This window comes from Lepisosteus oculatus, chromosome 12 (assembly GCF_040954835.1).
Source record: "Lepisosteus oculatus isolate fLepOcu1 chromosome 12, fLepOcu1.hap2, whole genome shotgun sequence".
Classification (NCBI taxonomy): Eukaryota; Metazoa; Chordata; class Actinopteri; order Semionotiformes; family Lepisosteidae; genus Lepisosteus; species Lepisosteus oculatus.
Genome location: NC_090707.1, coordinates 5686488 through 5709264, shown reverse-complemented (window position 1 = coordinate 5709264; position 22777 = coordinate 5686488). Strand labels below are relative to the sequence as shown.

Genomic DNA, 22777 nt, shown 5'->3' with positions numbered 1-22777 from the left:
ATTTCTAGAATTTCCTCATTTTTAAAAGACATTCTTTCTGGTAAGCTCTATATCTTACCATCATGTCTTTATAAACAAACCTAAAAAAATAATGAATAATATCATTAAGTAGTTTTATATGAAAAGTATTAAAGGGAGTATCATTATTTTTGTTTTAAGTCAAGCAATTTGTGAACATATGAGTACATATAAGTACAACATGCATGTATTTGATTACATCAGAACAAAAGCATCCTTTGTCTTCAATTCTGTGATTTCAATTGTCCATAGGCATTGGGATGTACATTTCAGAGCATGGAAGTCTGTATGGTTGCATACTGTATCTCTTTGAGGCAATAACTGGCTGAAGTGGTTAATCCACTGAGCTCACCAAACACTTTGTATAATCATTTCTCAAAGTGGCTGCTTTGACTTCAACACATACTGTAGACACCTCTGGCATTGCTGGTTAACCCAGTCACAAGAAAAAGATAGATAATAGAGAGAGATTAGCTGAATGGACAGTCCATCATGCCTTTTGTGCTACTGAGGCCTTTGTCCCTTCTAAAGAGTCAGAAAGACGCATCTTAGTGTGGTGGGCAATCAGTCTACATTGGCTGTCTAGCTAGAAAAATGCAAAAGGGCTTATCAAGCACTAACAAGGTTTTTTGTTAGAGAAAATATCTATTAAATAGACTGCTCCAAAAGATGGATAGCCTGAATTAATCCAACAGGCAAAATTGGCTTCACTTTCTTAAGGCATCCAGGTATCGATCACTGATACTTTATATTTTAGCCTGACTGATGTGATTGATGTGCATGATAACTCGTCCTGCTTGGCTGCCCTCAAAGAATTTCAGGTGATTGCAGGAACGCTCAGCCAGTAGATATGAATGTCTGATAAAGATGAAGTACAGGGGTAGCTTTACTGTTTTCCACTGCTACGCTATGATGCCAGAATTCAGTGGAGCAATAGATTGCATGCATGTCAAGATCGAATTTAAGCAACATCGAGACACAGAAGCTGATATGGATAGACCTCTAGAAATTGTCAGATTGCCTGTGACTTGAATTGGCAAGCTTCTAATATCATAGTCCTGCCAGGGACTAGTTTTCCAACAAGCAATTCAGAATTTTATTTCACAATTTATTTGTATTTTGCTTTGTATCGCTAAATAATTAAAATAGAAATGCGACTTCATTATTTCTTCATTATTTCGACTTCATTATTGCTTCACCTTGTGAAATACAACTTTAAATGAAAGGACTGACTTTAAAATCTTCTTTAGTTTGCTTATGTACGGTATACAGTGTGACTGTTTTTGCTTTCGATTGTTTATTAACAACAAATAAAATGAATTGATTCAGTAATTAATCCTAGGAATTGATTAACACGACCAAAACAAATCTATCACATATCTTCAGAAAATATATACATATACTGTTTTATCACCTTGGCATTAAAAAAATAAAATAAAAATAGGTTAAAACTACGAGGAGTCCAGCTATCTTGTTTGGTAGCAAGGAGCTAATTGATCTGGGTATTAGATTGAATAACAAGGCTTGTTTGTTGTTTCCAAGTTCACTCAACAGTGATTGATGTTGAGTGACAATGATCATAAAAAAGTGTGGAACACTGGCATGTAAAATTTTCTCACTTTTTATTGTTCTTTCAGGAAAAGCTGAATTGTGGAAACTGCTTGGACTTTCATTCACTCCATGTGCAAAACTCCCCAGTTAGTGCCACCTGCCTCTAAAGCACACTCCCATCTTTTCAAGTCTTCCCAAAGCTTATTTTTTTTACACATAAAAACGTGTCAGATGGAAAGCAACTATGGAAAAGTGAAATAAAACTAGACTTCCTCAAAAGTCTGATGATGCGGACCCAGAAAGCTCCAGTCAATGCTCACTGATCATCTTTTCCCTCGAACGTTGTATGAATTCAAGGCTCATTTGCTGCAGAAAAGATCCATCTGGTGGCCGGGTGAGGAATGACGCATTTCAACACTGTTTTTAAATCACTAAAGTCAAAAACCCATTGGTCACTACATTTTTCCTTTCTGATAATTTTGTACTTATTCAATATTTTCATAACCTTCACTGCCCAAGAGATTGACTGGGGATGTCTACCATTGACATGCATGGTATAAATGTTAGAATCTTTTTTTCTTCTACTCCTAAAAGGACAACATTAATATCAATGAAATGTTGAAAATGTCTGTATGTTTTGTTTATCTTCCACATTCTCACTGTCTCACCTCCCCTTGTTCATTGCTTTCTACTGACATTATCTCAGGGGTCCATCATTTGCAAGTTCTCCTGGTCAGGTTCCCTATTGCAATTGACGGACTTCTGAAAAAGCTCAAAAGCAGAAAGCAGGGATTGTGCAAGGCAAAGGGGTTCTATCCAATTAGGGCATTATTTCGAGTGAATTCCACACTGCAATGTATGAAAGAAAAACTAAATTTAGGCTGGAAGGCTCAACAGCTGAAATGCTTATCTTCCTCCATATTTTTCATCTTTGAATTGACTGCTGCTAATGTTACTGCAGCTCTACACTCAAACTATTATTTTTCCTTTTAAATATCCTGGGTCATACTGGATATAGTAGAACTTTGCTAAGAGCACTCTTGATTCTCACCCAACTTGCTTTTACACAAGAACAGCTGCAGCTGGGGCCTGGTCTCTGCACGAGTGAAGAATTAATGGCAGACATTCCAAAAATAAATTCCTATGACATCCCCAGCAACTGTGAACATCACGCACTCCAAACACCAGTGCATAACGTACCACTCAAAGAGGATCTCCATACTGCTCTCGCCCTAACACTATTCATAACCTCCTTACAGGACAGGATGTGAACTTATGATATTGAACAGACTAAACCTCTCTTCTGTTTTCCACAAGGCCATCAATTAATAACACAGTTGGGCACTCCTTCACCCATGAGAGAGCTGGAAGTAATGAGGGCAAGGAGGATATACAGGGCGACAATTACTATATTTCCAAACTTCTTGTGCATTATGAAAACAAAATTGGGAGGTACAAACTATTACCCTAAAATGTCAAGTCAGACATCCTCTGTTTGCACAATGTGGAAAACAAAAGCATAACATCCACTGAGTACCATGCACTGGAAAAGCAATTTTAGTTATTTAAAATTATAGCTTCTGTCTTCTTCTAATTTAGAGGTTACATGTAAGAAAAGATTTATATTATCTGCTAATACAAAATTTGAAAGACATTGCATAGCTCCAGGTAACATTATATACACTATACATTACTGAACAGGCAATGTATCTATACAACACATACATAATTTGCAAAACCTTTGACCCCAGGGGACTGCAGCCTTGCTCCCAAGACCTTCTGGGTCACACTAAATCATGCATTTCTAAAGACTAGAAACTCTTGTAATAGATCAATTAAGCAATTAATGGGCTCAATCAAAGAGATGGTCCTTGAGGAAGGTAGGGTGTTTACATTTTTTGTTCTTAATGATCTTTAAATTACTTAACAGACATCTGCAATATTGTAGATCACAATGATATTATTCAAGTTGATAGACAAAGCTATAATGCTTGGTGTTATGAGACTCTACAAGTGCAGATTTGGAGATTTCTGCCTTAGATGTTTTGCTTTGTCTTACTCTTCACACTCAATTTCCTCTTTGTGCAGAAACAAATTCTATGGTGATCTTCTACTGACATTACATGACACTAAGCCAATTAATGTTTTACTGGTAATTGTCATGGACCAGCTACTGTAAAACTATACAGCGCACTCTTTCAGGATTAAGAACGTTTTTATATATTTAATTAATGGAATTGAGTTTCTCTAATGCCTTTCCCCAGTGCGCCTGAATCTCATTAAAGACATCCATGTTTCATATAAAACAGCCTCTTCCCCATACAAGTAGTGTTCCAAGTCTTTTTAGTATATCAGGTCACTCACAAAGCTAATAGTTTGCCTTTACGGACAGTGAAAACAGGGCTAGTGTGAAAGGAAACATAGCAGTTTGAAAACCATTCTGAAATACAACTGAAAACACTACACTCATCCACAACTAAAGACCAGAACAGAACCTGGCCAGAAAGAGAAGACCTATTGCTTTCTAGGACTCATCACATTATCATATAAAACCATTTAAATGCCTCCAACAATGCTTTTTGCTGAATCCATTTCTGCTTACTAACCATTTTTCTTATTAAATTTCCCCCATATCATATTCTCAGCTTTCTGTATTCATCGCAGCAGTGCTATTAGATATTGTGGGATGTAACAGGCTCACATCAGCCAGAAGTGACCTACTGTACGTCTAGGTTTCATTTCACCAAATTGGCAGAAAACAATAATGGTATTTAATTTTTTAAATAGCATTACTTGGGAGATGCATGCCACCACAATGACAAATATGAACCCTATGTTATTTAAAGAGTACCTGGAAAAAAGAAGCGCAGAAGGTCACCTCTCAATACATTAGTCCTTATTAAAAAATTCTCTGAAACCAAATGTGTCCCTTAAAATGTACCACCTCTGTTTTCTCAGCCAGTGCAACAGAGTGATGAGTAAACATTGTTAAGCCTTTGGCAGTACAGTATATGCAAAAAATTACCTCTGAGTAATTTAACATAACCTTTATCTGATTTCAGTTATGTCCAAAATTATTTTTATGCACAATCCTTTGCATGATACAAAAGTCAAGCAAATAGAGAAAAAAACTTAAATGGGGGAAAAAAACGTAAGAAATGTGTTTCTTCAAAACTAGTGAAGAGGACACAGCCACAAATGTGAACATCTTTTTGATGGGCAATAAAGTGTGCTCATCTTTTTACCTTTTAGACAAAGACTAATTCACAAAGCAATCCTTCTTTCTTTACAATCTAAAATGGCTCGCTATGAGCAACATCACACTTTGCAAAGCAATTTCATGGACCCTGCAATGTCCTAAAAAACAAAACTCAGACAAAATATGTAGAAAGAATTTTGCGCCTTTATTGGAATGTTGCTAGGCATTAAATACACCAATCTGATCATTGAATTATTTGGTACTTATCAAAAACAATGAGGCTCTAGGCTACAATACTGGTCCAACAGTCTTTTCATTTATTGTTATTATTGTTACCATTATTCTATTTTTTGCAGCAAGAACTAGAAGAAAATAATGCATGGAGTAATCAGAAAGCACTAGCAGGCATCAATTAGTTGGAATTAAGGTTTTGTTCCCAAAGATGTTGGTCAAGGTGACCATATAAAAAAAAAAGAGAAATCGAGGTGGGTTATATCTTGGAGCAGACTGGACTATCGCGATGAGGGTTTTCGATTTTCTTTTGGGAAATTACATTGTTAGAATTGGTAAATACATTTACAGTTCCCCATCTTTATGTATAAAAACTTTGTATTAAATATAAACAAGCTCTTGCCTTGTACACATAAAGAAGTACAACTGAAGTACAACAGAGCTGAGGACTAAACCTATTCAAATCATCTTGAGATGAGGATAACTCATCAATGTACAAAAAAGTAGGGCACGTAAAGATCTAAAACCATTGACAAAGTGTTGTAACACTTTTTTTTTCCGTCCAGAGTTCTCAGCAGAGACGAACATGAAAATCAAATTGTTTTGGTTTAGCACGATTTCCCTCATGGTGAAGACACATTCACTACAATTTTCCAGCCTGATTGTGTTTGGTCTTTTTTTAAAATCTATTATCTTTCTTTATGTTTTTCAACAATTGCAGCCATCCAGACAGAACAGGCAATCAAAGCACATCCCCCCCTCCCCCCCCGGACCCTGTCAGCCCTGAACTTGTTGAGGTCAGCTTTTAAGACATGACTCCGAACACAGGGTTGTGACGACAGATACTGGGGCCGATCTCTTCATAGTCTTTTTTGGTGTGGCATACTTGATAGAACTCCGGCTGCGAAGGCAACGAAAAGGAAAAAAATTAGTCAACGAAGCACGGAATAATACATTTATTAAATTCCCTGGAATAAAACACACGGAAAATGTCCACGATCAGCATTTCTTCAAACATTTGCTAGAATCGCATGTTACATTATATTAATCTAATCTAATATGTTTTTCATTTTTTTTTTAAATTGAAAAACTACTCCACAGTCAGACAGGTTTGAGGAACTTGTCCTCAATTATAAGAAAGTGGATGTATTGGAAAATGAAGACACAGCTCCTAAAATGCAAACAGTGAAATTTCTAAAGCCCCTGGGGAATAAAATAAAGCATGAAGCCCATACAACTTTGCTTTGAAATGTATTGTCCAATGCTGTCCCCAGGTACTGTTTCTTATCATGACACCATTCCTAATGATATTACACAACCATGACACATAGTGAAAAGCCTACTTCTGCATAAAAGATCATTAGACATTTTGATTTGTTAACATAATCAACCATTTGTTCTACTGCTGAATATTTTAACACAATGACATAATGTATTAAAATTGCTTAGTAAAACTTACAGTTGAAGCTAACATGGAACCACCAAACCAAACAGCATATCTCTGCATGTGATGAGTAATCACTTGTACATCAATGGGTTTTGGCTGTAAAAACAAAAAAATAAATTAAAATCATAAATTAGATATTTCAGATAGTGATACAGAAATGCATTTTGCTCACGAGATGTACAAAATATTAATTAATCAATTGCAAATTCAAAATTATTTAATCGCTTAATTATGGACAGACATACAGTATGCAAAAGTACGTTGTACCAAACACTATGCATTACTAGCCTTTAGTTTTCCACCACTTAGTTCTTCACTGAGTTTCAGGCGAGCATCAACTGTCCTTTTCAAGTCTCGCTGCAAGCGGCGCCCGAAGTCCCTGAACATGGTGGAGCCTCCGGAAAGAACAATGTTCTGCACGAGACAAAGAGATTAGGATCGCAAACCCTGGAACAATGAAGTCTTCTTAGCTGAATCCGTCATTTCATTTAACTTCTGTAGCCACCACTTCTTCTACTGTTTTATACCAAGCAAATCTGAGAATCGCCAACTGGTCTGTCAACGTGGCATTTCACCTGCAGCTCCTCTGCTGCCAGGGGTGAGCCTGAAGCTCGGGATGCGCCCGGGATGCGTTGGACGCGCGGCAAGAGGCACGGCGGCTGACAGGAGGGCGTGCTCCGACCTCGCCAACATCGCTGCACGTTCACAGGCTCCTGGTAGACCCGAGGAGCTGCTGTGGTGCACCCGAGGCCCTCAGTTCGTCAAAGTACCACCCAATGCAGCCTAGGGAACCACGATCGCACTCAGCTCATGACACGGATCCTGGCTCGAACCCGGGCCCTAGAGACCACAGGGCTCGGCCACAGCTCCGAGAGAATATCAGTACTGGTCAAGAGACCCAGGAGCATCCAGCTGTCCAAATCTTCTCATATTTCTTATTTAACAGAACTGCAACAAGTTCGTACCCTTTAAGATGACTGAAATGGTTTTCATTTTCTGGAAAAAATAATCTATAACAGAGCCACTTGTGTATGAAAATGAGACATACCTTGTAGAGAGGACGTCTTACATCGATGGGGCAGTTCTGAATAACTTCATCTACAACCTCCGAGATTGGCTGTGTGAAATCAGGGTTGGCAAACTACAAAACACAATACGAGGTAAACAGTTTTTCCAACTATTCCTTAAAAAAAAAATCACTTCTCAGCAGGTGGTCTGTTAGAGAGACAGCTGAAGACATTTTGTTCACATTCAGGCTTTGCTATTCATAATAATTACACAGTGTAAAAGGCACTATTTTCTAAAAAAAAGGTTGATTTCCCTTTTCCACTCTCTAATGAAATTCATCACCACAACTTGCAACTCACTTAAAAGCAACATCTATTATCAATGGCTATTATTGTGTCCCCACTGTACTGAATAGTACCTACACAAGTTATTAGATTCCCAATGTAAACTTGTAACCTTAAAAGTGAAACAATCTATAAACATTAATTGGGTGTGCAACAAGAAAATTGATCAAAAACACTAAACTTTAATTCAGTAGGGATATAACAGATTAGTGCATGCACAAGGGATTCAAACCTTATTTTAGAACACATTTAAGACCTAGTGTGTAGAAATTCAGTTCTACCCTTGCCATATTACTAGTTTTCTTTCACTATGCTTGTTCTAAGAATGTCTCCACAGAAATAAAAAAAATATATATTTCAAAGGTTAATCAAACAAGGTTCACACAATAGCAAACGTACTTCAGGATGGAAGAAGATCTCTGGTCCCAGGAATCGCTCGTAGCCTACATCAACGGTGAATTCTTTCTTGCTAATAGCATTGATACCAGTATACTGCTTGATCCACTTGGACCCATCTGTGTCATACTTGTTGAACTCCTTTACTAGATCTGGGCAAACGTAGCTGAAACGTTCCTAGAATTAAGAAAACATTTAGGAGACAAAAAATATTTTAGACAAAGGGTTTCCCAGAACAATAAACCAAAAACAATTTGATTTATTGGAAAAAGATAAATTAATTAACAAGAATGGAGTTACAGTGACACCTGCTGTTATATCATAGTTAGGGTGGATGCAGCAATTATTTTGCAGTCTCTCGCTACAGTTTTGACACTTCAATCTTCTTATTAAATTATGATACTTCCCTCTACTACGAAATAGAATAAGAACAGAAATAATGTAAAATGCATAGTATTGGCAATAAATCACAAACTCAAAAGTACAGAAATCCAAATTTACATTCCTGTATCTCAATGGGATGTACTGTATCACAAAATATAAAGCAGAACCTTACTTTCTGAACTGAAAATAAGAAAAAAAAATTAATCTAGGATTTTAATCATCCAAGTAGGGAGGCTAAGATTCACAATGTAATTTGAAATGAGTCTGAAGCGATAATGAAGGTATGAATTAAGTCAGGAGTGTCAGACTCATTTTCTGGAGAGCCTAGCATCTGCTGTTTTTTTGTCTCCAGCCTGAGCTGTCAATTAAACACATTACCTAATTACTTTGTCAGACCGACATATGCAAGAACTTTTCCTTAAGGTCTTTGACAGTTGATTACTTATAACACTCACTTCGTTGAAGGTGAAAAACAATCTCAGAGCCAGGTTACAAGTATCATACACTGAGGCAGTTAAATAATTAGACTCATTATGAAACGGAGAACTAAAACCAGTGGACAAAAAAGGTCATACAGGAACTGACACTGACACCCTTGGACTTAATCATACTCGGGGATCAGTCTTTCAGATTTTCCCATTAATCGGAATTTTGAAATGCAAAGCCATTTTTATGGCTGTTTCCTACCTTCACAGCTTTGGCAGTCTCCAGGGACTGCTCTGGAGGAATTCCCACCTCTCGTTCTCTCAGAAGCTGCTGGGTAAAATATGTGATATCACGCCCAGCAATGGGTATGTGTTTTATGCAGCTGCCTATCACATACCCTTCAGCCTGGAAAAGCCAAGAAAAAGCGAGAATTAATTAAGTTGCAGCACAGGATAAATGCCTGGTCTGAGATCCTTTCGAAACCGAAAAATAAAAAAAAAACTGTAACTTGAAGGATTTACACAACAAACACTGATCAACAAATGTCTTATTTATCTTCATACTGTCCTAGGCTTTTTATCTCAATGTGCTTTTCACTTTTTTAAAGTAACTCCTTTTAATGCTGATTAAGATTTTTACCAATTTCTCTATTATAATTACATTTATCTACATCACTGGAAAGTAAAATTAATTTTGTTAGATTTAACTCCTCAAGTGCATCGGTTTTGAAGATCTGGTGCTTTGCTGCTCATTGAGGTTATCTAAGCCTGATGAGCTTCCTCAACAGCAGTAGTCACATTCTGACACAGATATTGTCTATTTTCCATTCAACTGCACTCTCTACCACTTGACTTGCCTGACTCTCCTTGACTAGAGCCTTGTTTTATCAAATGTCATCACAAGTATATTAAAGTGCTCATACAACCAGGTTCAAATAAATCAGGCTTAAGAAAATAGCAGCTGAACATTTAATTCTTCCGAGAACGTAAATCATTTTGAAAATGTGAGCAGCTAACCATGACAAAAATCGAATGCAAAAGTATCGTGTAACAAGCATGAGAATTACCCCTCAAACGTGTGACACTGCAAAGTCATTACCTGCAGGAAATGCATACAACACAGGCATACTACTGCTTCTGAGCAGTGAAACTTAACCTTTAACCATGCCGATAACGGAAACTAAGCATCTTGTAAAAGTCTTAATTTACTTAACACACGCTCCACTTTGTGTGAAGAAAAACATAAAAACTACTAGATTTCCCTGTTCTACGAGCAGCTCGTATTCCAAAATCTAGTGGACCAAGCAAGTGAGAAATCTTGCTTTAAAAAAATACTTTGAAGCTTCAAATATTGGCAAAGCACTTTAACAAGGCTATATTGAGCAGCTGCCTCACATACAATAATGTGCACCGCCCTTTTAGTGGTTTGTGAAGCCACACAATATCATCCAACCCGTCCAAATAATTTGTTGTCAAGCAATGCCGTCTTTAGCACTTGGCAGGCAGGCACTTTCTTTTGCTCATTAGCCTTCTCGGCCACATGACGTCAGTGTGTGCGTCTCTATATTCACCAGAAGTGCTAGAATTGGTGTGAAAGAAGTCTGACTTGGTGTAGAATAGATTTTACAGAGTCAACAGATAAAGTATCCCTTGATCATACATTAGAATCATGACACTCCCAAGTTCTGCCCTAGAACTGAAACAGTCTTTTAATCAGATGTATGAAGAAACCCAAATTCTTTACCAGAAAACTGCTGGAACAGTGTCACTTTTCTGCACATCAAACAATCGTTACAGTTTCTCAGCAAGGGGTCCTGCCATTCCCACTAAAATCAATAGATCCTTTTATTCTTTAATAAACTTTCGCTTCACTGTGCTTTGTACCAGTTAGCCTCTCAAGGTGAGAATGCATACAGACAGCAAACATTAATATTTCCAAAGGGAAAGCTGCTCATTCCTGAAGCTCAAAGGCGCTCAGGGTTCAAATTGGTCATTTTCAAATCAGCACTTAGGCATTTAGTTGTGGAAAATGGGAAAAAAAACATCTGTAAACAAAGAGCAGAACATACTTCTAGTTAAGGCTTATTTTATAACACCTCGAAGCTGTTGGATTTTTATTAATTTTAGTTCATCCTCTTGAAATGAAAACTGTAGCCACTGCAGTCAGTCTTTTTTTTTCTGGATGTGGAAGTTAATGTGGTTAACGTAGTCTTTGCTATTTTTTAACATGAAAAAATTCCATCAAACATTTCTAGTCTTTTCTCCAGTACATCTTTTTAAAAATAGTTCCCTTCAGCTTCTCCATTTACAGAGCGCTTGCATGAGAAAACAGGTAGTCAAAACCCTTCTTTAGACTAGGAGTTGGATGTAACACTCTGGAATCCACCATACAATTCCAATTATGAAAACACAATTTTTAAGAATACAACCATTAGACCATTAGACCTTCCTCTGAGAACCATGATAACCATGCCCAGTTTCCTTCTTCAGTGGGAACAATGTCACTCTCTAACGATCTTAGTCACCCAGTCCAAAGTCTACTACACGAAGAACGTACTGTTTGAAACTGAAGATAATTCTTTATACATCTGTAAATCAGGAGGAAGGAACAGCTTTTGGCTACTGTTTTTAACGTAATAATATAAAAGGACATTGGATGTATTGCTTTGGCCAAAGACGAGAGTTTCAATTCTTCAAAACACCAATTACGTATAGCCCTTGGTGAGGAAACTGAGTAGCAAATGAATACGTTTTTTAACAGTTTTTTGTGATTTTCTCTGTTCAGACATTTTTATATTGCCTCCACTCCCATTTCCTGGAGAAAGAGATCCTGTTTGAATTATTAAGAGAGAGATTGGTGGCTGGCCTGTTGGTATTCACAGAGCCAGCATGAGGATATCGCAATGATAAGCTTTCGCATACTCAGACTGTAATGGGGGAAAAAAGCACAGCTAATGTACTTACAACTGGGATAACATGAGTCACCCCATCACCACTGTCTATCACAGTTCCTGTTAGCGTTCTCTCTCCTACTTGTCTTGAGGTCCAAGAGGCAGCTAAGGCAAGAACAGCCTGGAAAAACAAAAGCAGGCAGCATTATTCTTCATCCTCATCAATAAACTGCATCCCAAGTGAAGAGTGCATTACAGAACAGAGCTATAGTCTCATTCAGACAAAACATCACTGGATTTTCAATTCCTGATTTCTGAACACATAATCAAAGAGCAATTCAGGGAGATTCACTGGGAACCACTTACAGTATACTGTACACCTTTTTTTTTTTGGTCTGAATCTAACAGCTGTTTTGGTGGCTTTTGTATTACAAGAATTACCACTGACAAATCCTTGGAAAGACTTCCAGGTCTTGGATTGGCATTGCAACTTCCCATAAATAGTGGTGATGTGATGAGGACTGACTATAACAATGGAGTGAAAGCATCCAAAAGGAAAAAAAACCGGCCATAAAACAAAGGACAAAGTGATTAAGAGGATAGAGTCAGCAGGGACAACACTAGTATTTATTTTTGCGGCTGGTCCCTTGCTGGAAAGCGATACACTTTTTTGCTGGAGTCCTAATGGCCTGAAGTAATGTAAACAGTACAGATAAGAGACTAATGCATTTGCAGTCCTGCCAGACTTATGACAGGAGGTGTGGCATTCTTAGAAGAGCATGCAAGCTGAATGGGCACTTGAAGCACCATGCATGCTCTTCCTTTTCACCTTCCATGTAACTGAGCATTAGCGGTTTTGGAATGACAACCGCATTAAAACATCAGATTTTTTCAACACAATCTCCAGTTTCCTCACTTTAAATATCTTTTCAAACAATTAAGCATGCATGGTGGATGCACCACGAAACAATAAAAAAACACTTCCAGCACAGATCAGGTCAAGGAAGAGAAGAAAGCAGGCATGATGATCTACTCCTTCATGTATTATACAGTACATATTACGAACAGGTCAAAAGAGGAATAATTAATGCATGTATAAATGGGCCATGTGGCGTGGGGTGTGTTGCAACCCCACAAGCAAAACAAAGAAAAGCGATATGCTTATGCATGTATAAACAGGCATCGGAGAGAGCTGAGCAAGATTTTTGTCATTAACAATAACTATGTTTTAATTAGTTATAATAAAATTAAAACAAATTAAGATTGATAAATTACTCAAAATGAATCATTGTATTCACTTTCTGATTCTTAAAACTGCGTGACAACATTCAATTTCAAGAAAATATCTAACGGGAATCATGGTAATATTGCAATAAGACTGAACACACTGCATTGTTTGCAACGTACAATCCTTCAATCTCAAATTATCCTTTCTTCAAAGCATTCAGTAAACCTTTATCGACAGCATTTGAAGATGTAAGTAAATACAAAAAAAATGTGAAAATTTCAATAAAAGCACATTTATCAACTTACCTGAACAGCAATATAAAGGCCTGGTACATTGAATGACTCAAACATGATCTCAGCTGTGTACTCTCTGTTTTCAGGAGTGTTTAAAGGAGGCTCCGTCTACAAAAAGATTCAAAACTTTCTTAACAGGCGTTAAAATCAGTGAAATGACACAAGTGATATAACTAAGAAGGAAAAACACACAATTTTGATTTTCATGATAATAAATGTTCATAAGTTTTAATGTAACCCATTTAGCTCTAATGACAATTGTTAAATAGTGCATTTAACTTGGAGAAAAAACAAGTCTTTAGAACACTCGGTGCTTGCAGGTTTTTATGTATTCTGAAACGTTTACATTAGATGGCACAAATCTGCAGTGTATAACTGTAGATAATATTGATTTATTTCAAATGAAAAAATTAGAACCCAATTTTACACGCACTGCACCACCGCCTCTTACCAAGAGAAAATAATGATCTTCTGGCTCTGCCCGCAGATATTTGAAGATAACCTGTTCCATGAACCTCTCCATCAAATCCCAATCTTCAACTATACCATGACGAATTGGCCACTGTTTGAATAAAAACATGAAGCTCACAATGAGGACATCAATTGCATAGAACCAGATAACCCTAATAGAAAAGTAACTGTAAAAATTAGATATTTATTAGATATCAGATGACTACTTCCTCCTTTTCACAAGCTTACAGCACAATCATTCTGCTAGAAAAAGTACAGCTAACTGTTACGGAACCTAATTGTCTACAATTATTCTTTTGGCCAAAAGGTTAATCAAATAATGATCACAAGTGTCACTGGACCCTTCAACGCAATGGACTCGTGTTCTGAATGAGAACAAGTTCAAAGCCCTTTTTTAAATACACGAATGACAGCAGTCAGAAAAATGTCCTTCCCTCTCTGACAATTTGTATCAGCGGTGTAATGAATCAATTAAGATCTCGCCAGTGGGCCATGGAGCTGTCTGAGCACATCTACAGCTCTTCACTGGGGCATGCTTGCTTGTTTGTTTTCTACCTTTGTTGCGTATGTTGGTTTGTCTATTGCTTCATCTCCAATGAAGAAGTCCAGGTCATCCACACCCTTCATCATCCTCCGCTGTGCCTGATCCCCAACCTTCGCCGACTCCTTGATAGCAATACCTGAGAGGCAGGACGTTAGTGTTTATGTACAGGTCACAGAGTAGTTATAAACACAACTAGCTCAGAAACCACAACAAGAACCTGCTGCAGTAAAAGAACTGGCATATACAGAATCAATTGTATGCTTAGCTCCAGAACCGGGAAAAAATGACACTCTTCACAAAAGATAAATACACTTCATTTATGACAGGACAAGAAGGAAGCACAGCACAAGAATTAGCAAGGAACCAGACTCACATTTGATTAACAATTCAGTTTAAGGATAGCTAATGCTCACATATGGTACAACATTTCCACAGGCTCTCCTCTCAGGTTCCATGGTTATGATATTTGTATTTTAGTGGATAGGTATGAACACAAGCCCTTTAATTCTGCACACATTGTTTCTATTGAACAGTATATCAGCAGTTATTTTCCTTCACAGCTCTCCAGAAAGTCTTTCTAAATTTAACTTGCAACCACTACTATAACACATCCACTCAGGAGCAAAGAAGAACAGAAACTTGGCAAAGAAGCCACTTTATTCGGTACAGTGAGTGCATGAAAGAACTTCCTGTGGTCCAAGATGACTGGAAAATAGTTTCCTTTCATGGTGTGCTGGAATTACCACTAAGCACTTTACTGTTATACTAGAAACTGATAAAGTATCATCCAGATATTCAAAGATTGTATTCGTTAACTTATTTAAATGAGCTTAACTCATTTTCATGTCAGTATGTGCCTCTGCACACTGCACACTGTTGTTTCGTGCAAATCCCTATTACTTAGAAAACTAAAACCTGTTAAATTACATTATATAAATACAACAAAGACATTACAGTAATTAAATCTTTCAAATGCATCAAAGTTTATACAATAAGGAAATTTAAGAATTTGCTTTTCCTACAGAAACTGTAAACTCTACAATTAAGCAGTATCAAAGGTGTATTTCATATCTAATAACAAGGAAAAAAGCTAAACGTGAAATTTAATTTCTCAATGACAGAAAATTCCCGTACAATATTCAAACATGTTGTTCACAGACAGATGTGAAGAATAAAAGGCCAACCCACAGTGTTCAGTTCGAACAATGGTGAGTGTTTTTTTTTTTTACATCGAGATTAAAAAAAAGACTTACATGATGGAACGATGAACTGTGGTTCTGTATTTCCAGCATACCCAAGTTTTGTATACCTGAAAGAAACAAATTGTGCATTAATACACACATTCACGTTTAAATAGGTGAAAAACAAAAAATAAGAACAACACAGGAAAAAAGAAAGACTACGAATGAGAGAAGGAAGTGGAAAAGTCTTACCAATGCACCTTTATTCATATCATTTGTGACACTGGTGGTCTCTGAAATTATTTTATTTTGCCAAGCCCATCATGGCCTACGAATGTTTAAGCAGCCTCTGTAACACTCATGACAATCCTGTATTTGACTGGACATCCTACGCTGAAGAGTTGCAGTGTTGCTTAATTTTCATGTAGCCTTAGGACATAAACATATCATTGGTGTTTATGCCCAGACATACAGAAAGGCCCAAGAGTTTTTTTTTCTGGAAACTGGTTCCAAGTTGTCCGATAATTTTGAAGGCCAATGGGTCTGGTTGGCATGGAACACAGAATCCTACTTCCCACTCTTCCTCACTTCCAGGGCAACAGTGAGGAATACAGAAGACTGCACCCATCTGAGTCTAGGATAATTCCACAAAATAAGACCACTCTTCAGTTTCAGCTATAATGGATTATTAAAGACAAGTAGGACAAGGTGAACAGAAATAGCTGAGAAAATGTAATTTCCCTGCTTCTAAAAAAGCCACCAAGCACATGAAATCAACTATGGCCATTACAGGACCATTAACTGACAGCCTAGATTGTTGCATATTCTGTTTTATAAATCCTGCACTGTGCAACAACAGGTCAGACTTCAAGGCTAAAATAAAATAATAACAAAAAATAAGTAATGAAGGCAGTAAATTAAACAATTTATAAAAATGAAATAAAACTTAGGAAATATGACATCCCCTTTTCAATAAACTATTTGAACCATTTGCATTGCTATGTGAAGAGAAAACCCATCACAATCGCACTCAGAACATGTGACTTCAACAAAACAGTCAAAACACCCCAGATGTTATAAAAACAAAGGTGTTTCAATACCTTCATAAAAAACACTGAAGTTAGTTACATTTAATTAATTTTTCAAACACACACTACTTGTTGGAAAAGGCAGATATTAATCTGAGGATTATTTAGATGGGACACTTGTACTAAATCTGTTTCACAAAAACAACAGTTCATTACTGGGCACCAAACCTCATCACAGGAAGATTAAATCCCACTGGCCAGTAAAAATCCACATGCACACCAACACACAGCTGCGTTGGGGTATGCAAAAAAACACTAATAATTCCATAAATTTAATGTGTTAATTCTGGCACTCAACCCACAAAATTAAGTAAGGCCAGCCACTGTAATACCCTATATACGGTTAGTCAAAGTATACCAATTACTTTATAAAGGAAACACACACATTTTTAAAGAACATTATAAATGACTAAACCACTTGTAATGCATTATACAGCTGTGTACAGCAATCCAGATGTATTCCAGATGTGGATTTGACTGCCTTCATTGTCTTTGATGTGCATGGAGACTGTTTTTCACTTGGACCAAAAAAACCTGGAGGAATGTTACTTGTGACTGTCACTTTGTGAATAACAAGCCTTCAGTAAACTAGAAACCCTTCATTTATATACTGCATATCTACCTACTTATAAACGAAAAATATTTTAAGTACTGGAGATTTTTTTTTCCATTCCCTTTTCTAGTCTGTCCACACTTGTTCTTTTATTACACATTCATCTCATTAATCATGGTACTGTGTTTTAAAAAATCACTAGAAAAAACAAAAGCTTATGTGGAGGAAAATGTGAAAAGGACACATACAAAAATTAGATCACAAAAAATAATTACTGAAGACAAAGAACAGAAGAAAAGAACTGTTTAAAAGAAGTTTATTTTTTAAATATCAAATTTGCTGAATGTCTTGATAACGTTTTTTTTTTATCGAATGTTGACAATTTTATCCGCAGACTTTTCCTTAACAGATTACTGTTCCCCCTCCTGCACATGGGAGGAGTAAAACGACATTCCAGACTGAAATCTGGATCTGTCTGGAACAGTTGCCTGCTTAGTTGACCTGTTAAAACAAGTCTCCAGGAATTTTAGAATGCATCCAAGAAGTATGTTGTGCTACAGGTAAATTATTCCCAGCATTTATAAAAAATACTACAACTATACTTAAAATGGAAATGGTGTTATTTTAGTTCTGTGCTTAAGGAACCACTGCTATTATTTATGCAGCTAAAATAGCTTCTAAAACAAGTTGCAGTACATTAAGGACATTAAAAAGATCTTTACTTTTACACTAAGGTGAGATGGTGTAATATGGCAAATTACTTTCTGGTCAAAGCAAAAAAAAAGATGGGACTTCTACGTCACAACAACATAAAACTAAAGCTATGGATTTCTTAAATGCATGTCTAAATGGACTTTCAGGGTTACAGACTTTTTTTTAGATAGCAATTCACAAGACAAGCACGATGCAGTTGTTGAGTATAATGCATACCGCCTTTACCGCATACCTTAATACCAGCACAATGGCTGACAGGATATTACTATCAATTATTTAGCTGAGGCTTTTATTTAAAAAAAATCCCAACTTATTTGCAACCATTTACAGAGTTGGGGATTTTACTGGAACAATCAAAATGAAGCAACTTGCTCAAAGGTACACCATCAGTCCAAGCCCAGAAGACTAACCACTGCTCCACACTGCTCCTCTAAGGATTCAGTCTTCTCTTACTACCACAAGTTGATGTGCTTTACATTTCTATAGTACACACCTAAAAATGCAAAACATGAGGACATATCATACTCTTGTCCTAGCCTGACATTTCCATGCCATACATTATCATCATTCAATCACAAACCTGCAAACCAGGCTAAAGGCCCAACAGCAGGTTTCAGGTTTGATACTGACCGGTGTAGTCTGGATAGAGCTGTTAAAAAAAACTACATTATGAACAAGCAATATGTTAAAAATAATTGCTCCATCCAAACCACTTTCAGAAATATATTCTCGTTTATATTTATAGATTGATATGATCATTATTACGGAACAGGTAGTGGGCTTATTATACGCTGAAAAGAAAAGAAAATGTTTTGGCTGTGGACCCTTGTTCAAGTGTGGAAGAAGGCTCCACACCTGAAGAAGGCTCCACAGCCGAAACGTTCTGTTTCCTGTCTTTTCAGCGTGGAATAAACCCACTACCTGTTCCTTTGTAGCCTCCGCATGCCGACGCAGCAACCTGTTATAACTACCTTTCATCAATGTTATTATTAATAATTTAATTTAGATTAATAATTCAATCTTATTCTGATTTAAATTAGATTTTAAATAAGAAAAGAACGTTTGTCTCGCAAAGTATGACAGACACTTGTGGCCGAAGCAACCGTGCTACAAAAAAAATCTCACCTTTTCATTCATGTCTATTTTCTACAATTCGTTGTTATTTGCAGATACAGATTTTTTTCATACAAGATTCATTCTGTTTAGTGGCTTGTATGTATAAATAGTAAGGCTGCATTTTAATTCTTACATAGAAAATTGGAAAAAAAAGTATGCATATCGGGAATGAAAGGTTCAAGACTGTACTAGTCACAGACTTACTGAGTGATTTATAGAAGCGTAGAAGTATGACACACTGAGCAGAAACATTATTTTTGTCTTATAACAACAGGCCAACTACTCAAGATTCACTCACAGACCCTTGGTATAATACTCCTAAATTTAAGAACTCTGCTAAACGTAATAATATGACTATAGTGCAATCTTAACCATGGAAAAATTGCAAACCACATTTTTTCCCACATTGCTCTCTGGACATGTCAACAGTGACTTCACAACAAGGCAAAGGACAACCCAAAGCATCCCTATCAGGTTATTCTGCAACCCAAAGGTACCAAAAGCTTTTAAGTTCAAAGAATACAAGACACTCCTTGCAGTATCCTCCCTCAGTTGATCACATCTAAGTTATTAATGAAGCTCAAGATGCTCCAAGTAAAAATAATGACTGGTCGCAAATAAATATCCACATTTACAGCACAGAATTGCTAGAGAACCACACAAACTAAACAGAAGTCAGGTGGAGTTCACCCCATATTATGGTTGATCCCTGTACTTGGAACAATTTCAACTGGTCAAATGATTTTACTGAAGGTGCAAAAAAGGTGAACATCAGAGACACAGACAGGGGCCTTACCATAACTTAAAGTACATAGTGCATGAAGGACCAGCATTATTCTGGACCACCCCCCCAAAAAAAAAATATTCTATAGATTAAAAAAACCCGGACAATAAATTGATCATCTCCCCTCTCTACAACGTTCACACTCGTTGGTCTTCAGCGGGTGACGTCACAGCTGCGGTTTCCTTTTTCTTAACAATAGCAGAACCAGAGCTGTGCACTTGCAGAAGAGCAGGAACTGAATTTCTGGCAGCTGGGGACAGACTTCTTTTTTTTTTTTTTTAAGGTGTAGAAAATACTGAACCTCTTATTAGTCATATTTTATCGGCGATCTGTCACACGGCCAAACGTAGTGTAATCATTAACAGCAGGAATTTTATGTGCCATAGATACAGCTCTCAGTTGTATTATGTAAACATAAAATCCAGTGAATACCGCACTGGAAGAACATCCCAGCCCTGTCACTTCAATTCCCATGTTTCAACTCATTTCCACAGCTACGCCCTTCCCGAAAGTTTTACTTAACACGGTTACAGAAACATTTCTTTCAAAATGCATACAGGCAGCAATTTTGCCTTAGCAAAACATGCTGTTCGTTTTTCATCAACCTGAAAATTGGCCGGACGAGACGTTTTTCCTCATTCCTGCCAAAGCGGTCCATCTGTTCATCAGTCACAGATACCGCGCTGCAACACAGCCTCAACCCAAACCAAACGCTGCACAGAACAGGAACTAGACAAAACCTAATACATACAGTCAGCGTGAAGAATAATTAAAAAACCCGCGTCCCTGGAGATCTGATTTCATCTCCTCCCTAGATAGGTGTAAAAAAAAAGTGCAATTTACATGCTTTATAATGTTGACGTTTACCGTATGTCGTATACAACTTTCTTTTGCTATTTAGTTGACAGCAAACGGAAGTTCGAGCCAAATGCATCTTACTTGAAAAATTAAGACGCAAAAGCTTAAGAGAACAATTCAACACACACGAGGAAGTAAGGAGGGAGTTGCAAAAACCACGAAGTTACCTCTACGGTGGCTCCAAAAGCTAACGAGTCATGTAAAACAGTTGTGTTAGCATATGGGCAGCGGCATTCCCATTGCTCTCAAGAAACGTTAAAAACGGGGTAAACTCGGCATATCTTTTGCAGAATATTGTTACAAGTGCGGTTTCCCAAAACACTAAATTTGAAGCCGAAGAAAGACCATATAAGGTATAAAAATCGTAAATCAGGAAGAGGTTTTGACACAACTAGGAAGTCCTTCTGCGCCTGCTCAAAAACCAAGGGGTTTCATTCCGACAGCCATCTAAAGCACGGAAAAAAAAGGGGATTCAAAACATGTTCACACCACAGTTTAATCCCTGTCGCTGCCATTTTAAAACACCCCTTTTAGGAACCTGAAATCGGGAAGGGCTCGGTGCTCGCCCGGACAGAGAAACACTTCTTTGCTTGAGTTTTGGGTGGACCCGTTCAATGAAGCCACTCAGACAGGAAGAAGATGATTTTCTGATGATGAAAGCAAATAGCTCCTTGCGGCTATTATGTAGCAGCCTAATTATACTTTTTTTTTCCCTCTCGCAAAGATAAGACTAGGGAATCTATCTGCGATAAAGCCTACAAGGTCCCGTCTTGCCCCCCCCAAAAAATGCAAAAGGGCCACATTTTTACAACCGGGAGATGAATTAAGCATTGTGCTGGCTCAAACACACACACACACACCCAATACAGAACTGACTGAAAAGGCAATATGACTCTACCATCTCACCTCCGCTTCCCTGTGCTTGGTATTCAATTGAATTTTTCTTACCCGGTACCACAGTCCACTACACAAGCCGGTAACCGTCCTGCCATCTCTTCCGCTCCTGTCGGCCGGGGTTAAAGATGCGTATTTGGAGGGGGAAAAAAGTGTCTGTGCCGGGGCTGAATGAGAGGTGCTATCTGACCATCCAGAGGCGGAACCCTGAACCCTCACAGTGAAGTTTCTACTTCCGCACTCAGCAGAGGAGAAGCAAGATGGCTGAAACCACAGGCAGCTACACGGGCAGGGCTAGCGATCTGTCAATCACGGGGCAGAGAAATATAAAACCTACTTCCACACCGTTTTAATTTCATTTTCCTGAAAACAAAATTCTACCCCCCCCCCCCCCCCCCAGAAAAAAATCAGCCGGAGGGGATATCCGTGGTTTGGTACTCTACTTTGTACTGGAAACAGTTAATAGAGCTAAAAAATACATCTCCAACCAGTAACGTTGAGGTGTTTTTTTTTTCATAGATAATTCTCACCAAGGCCGTTTTGAACGCGTTATTGTTCGCACGGGTGGTCCTGCCTTTGCTCAAAACGCGTAGCCCTTACCAAAGGATAAAGCTGGATTGTATCAGACTGCCTATATACTGTACGCGCCTGGTAACTCCATTATTAAATGTGAACACTGTAGTGTCAAAATCCTGTAGTCTGCCATGCTAGAGAGCTGATTAGTATACTGTATTAATATTACAGTACACTTAGTTGTACTGTCATTGGCACAGTTAACCCAATTAACCTCATTAGAAGCAATAGTAAAAGACTAACCTGAGGTTACATGTGGAAATTATATGGAACTGCAATTAAAACAGAGAACAGGAGACACTTTTTAACACAAAGGGCTGTGTGTGTCTGGCTAGAACATGCTACCCAATAATGTTCAGGAAACAGCTGGATGAAAGCCTCAAATCAATTAGCTATCAGTAACCAAGATGGGCAGAATGGCCTCCTGTCATTTGTAACCTTTCAAATGAAGGTTGTTATATTAAAGACCCTTGTCTACCATTTGCTGACCATTAAAAAGGTTTTCCCCCAACATTAGATAAAACCTACGTCACTGTTCAATCACTCTACCGACATGTAATTGCTCTGAAAATATTTTAAAGGATGT

At 37.6% G+C, this 22777-nt stretch overlaps 1 protein-coding gene and 1 long non-coding RNA gene across 4 annotated transcripts in view; one reads left to right on the top strand and one right to left on the bottom strand.

Moving 5' to 3' along the window:
- Nucleotides 1–1863, top strand: part of LOC107078761 (uncharacterized) — a 66641-nt gene extending 64778 nt beyond the window's left edge. For all 3 annotated transcript variants that reach the window (XR_001479729.2, XR_011191251.1, XR_001479726.2), the window contains one exon: nucleotides 1656–1863. This is a non-coding gene — a long non-coding RNA (uncharacterized lncRNA). The remainder of the gene's footprint in view (nucleotides 1–1655) is intronic.
- A 3091-nt stretch (nucleotides 1864–4954) lies between these two features.
- Nucleotides 4955–21878, bottom strand: actr3 (actin related protein 3). The gene is made up of 12 exons (XM_006636258.3): nucleotides 21673–21878; nucleotides 15684–15739; nucleotides 14442–14566; nucleotides 13867–13977; nucleotides 13428–13523; nucleotides 11968–12075; nucleotides 9266–9409; nucleotides 8198–8371; nucleotides 7495–7587; nucleotides 6735–6860; nucleotides 6459–6542; nucleotides 4955–5900 (listed from the first exon to the last, which is right to left on the bottom strand). Exons 1-12 carry the CDS (start codon nucleotides 21714–21716, stop codon nucleotides 5805–5807), a joined length of 1257 nt encoding a protein of 418 aa, XP_006636321.1. The 5' UTR covers nucleotides 21717–21878; the 3' UTR covers nucleotides 4955–5804.
- Between the last annotated feature and the right edge of the window lie 899 nt (nucleotides 21879–22777).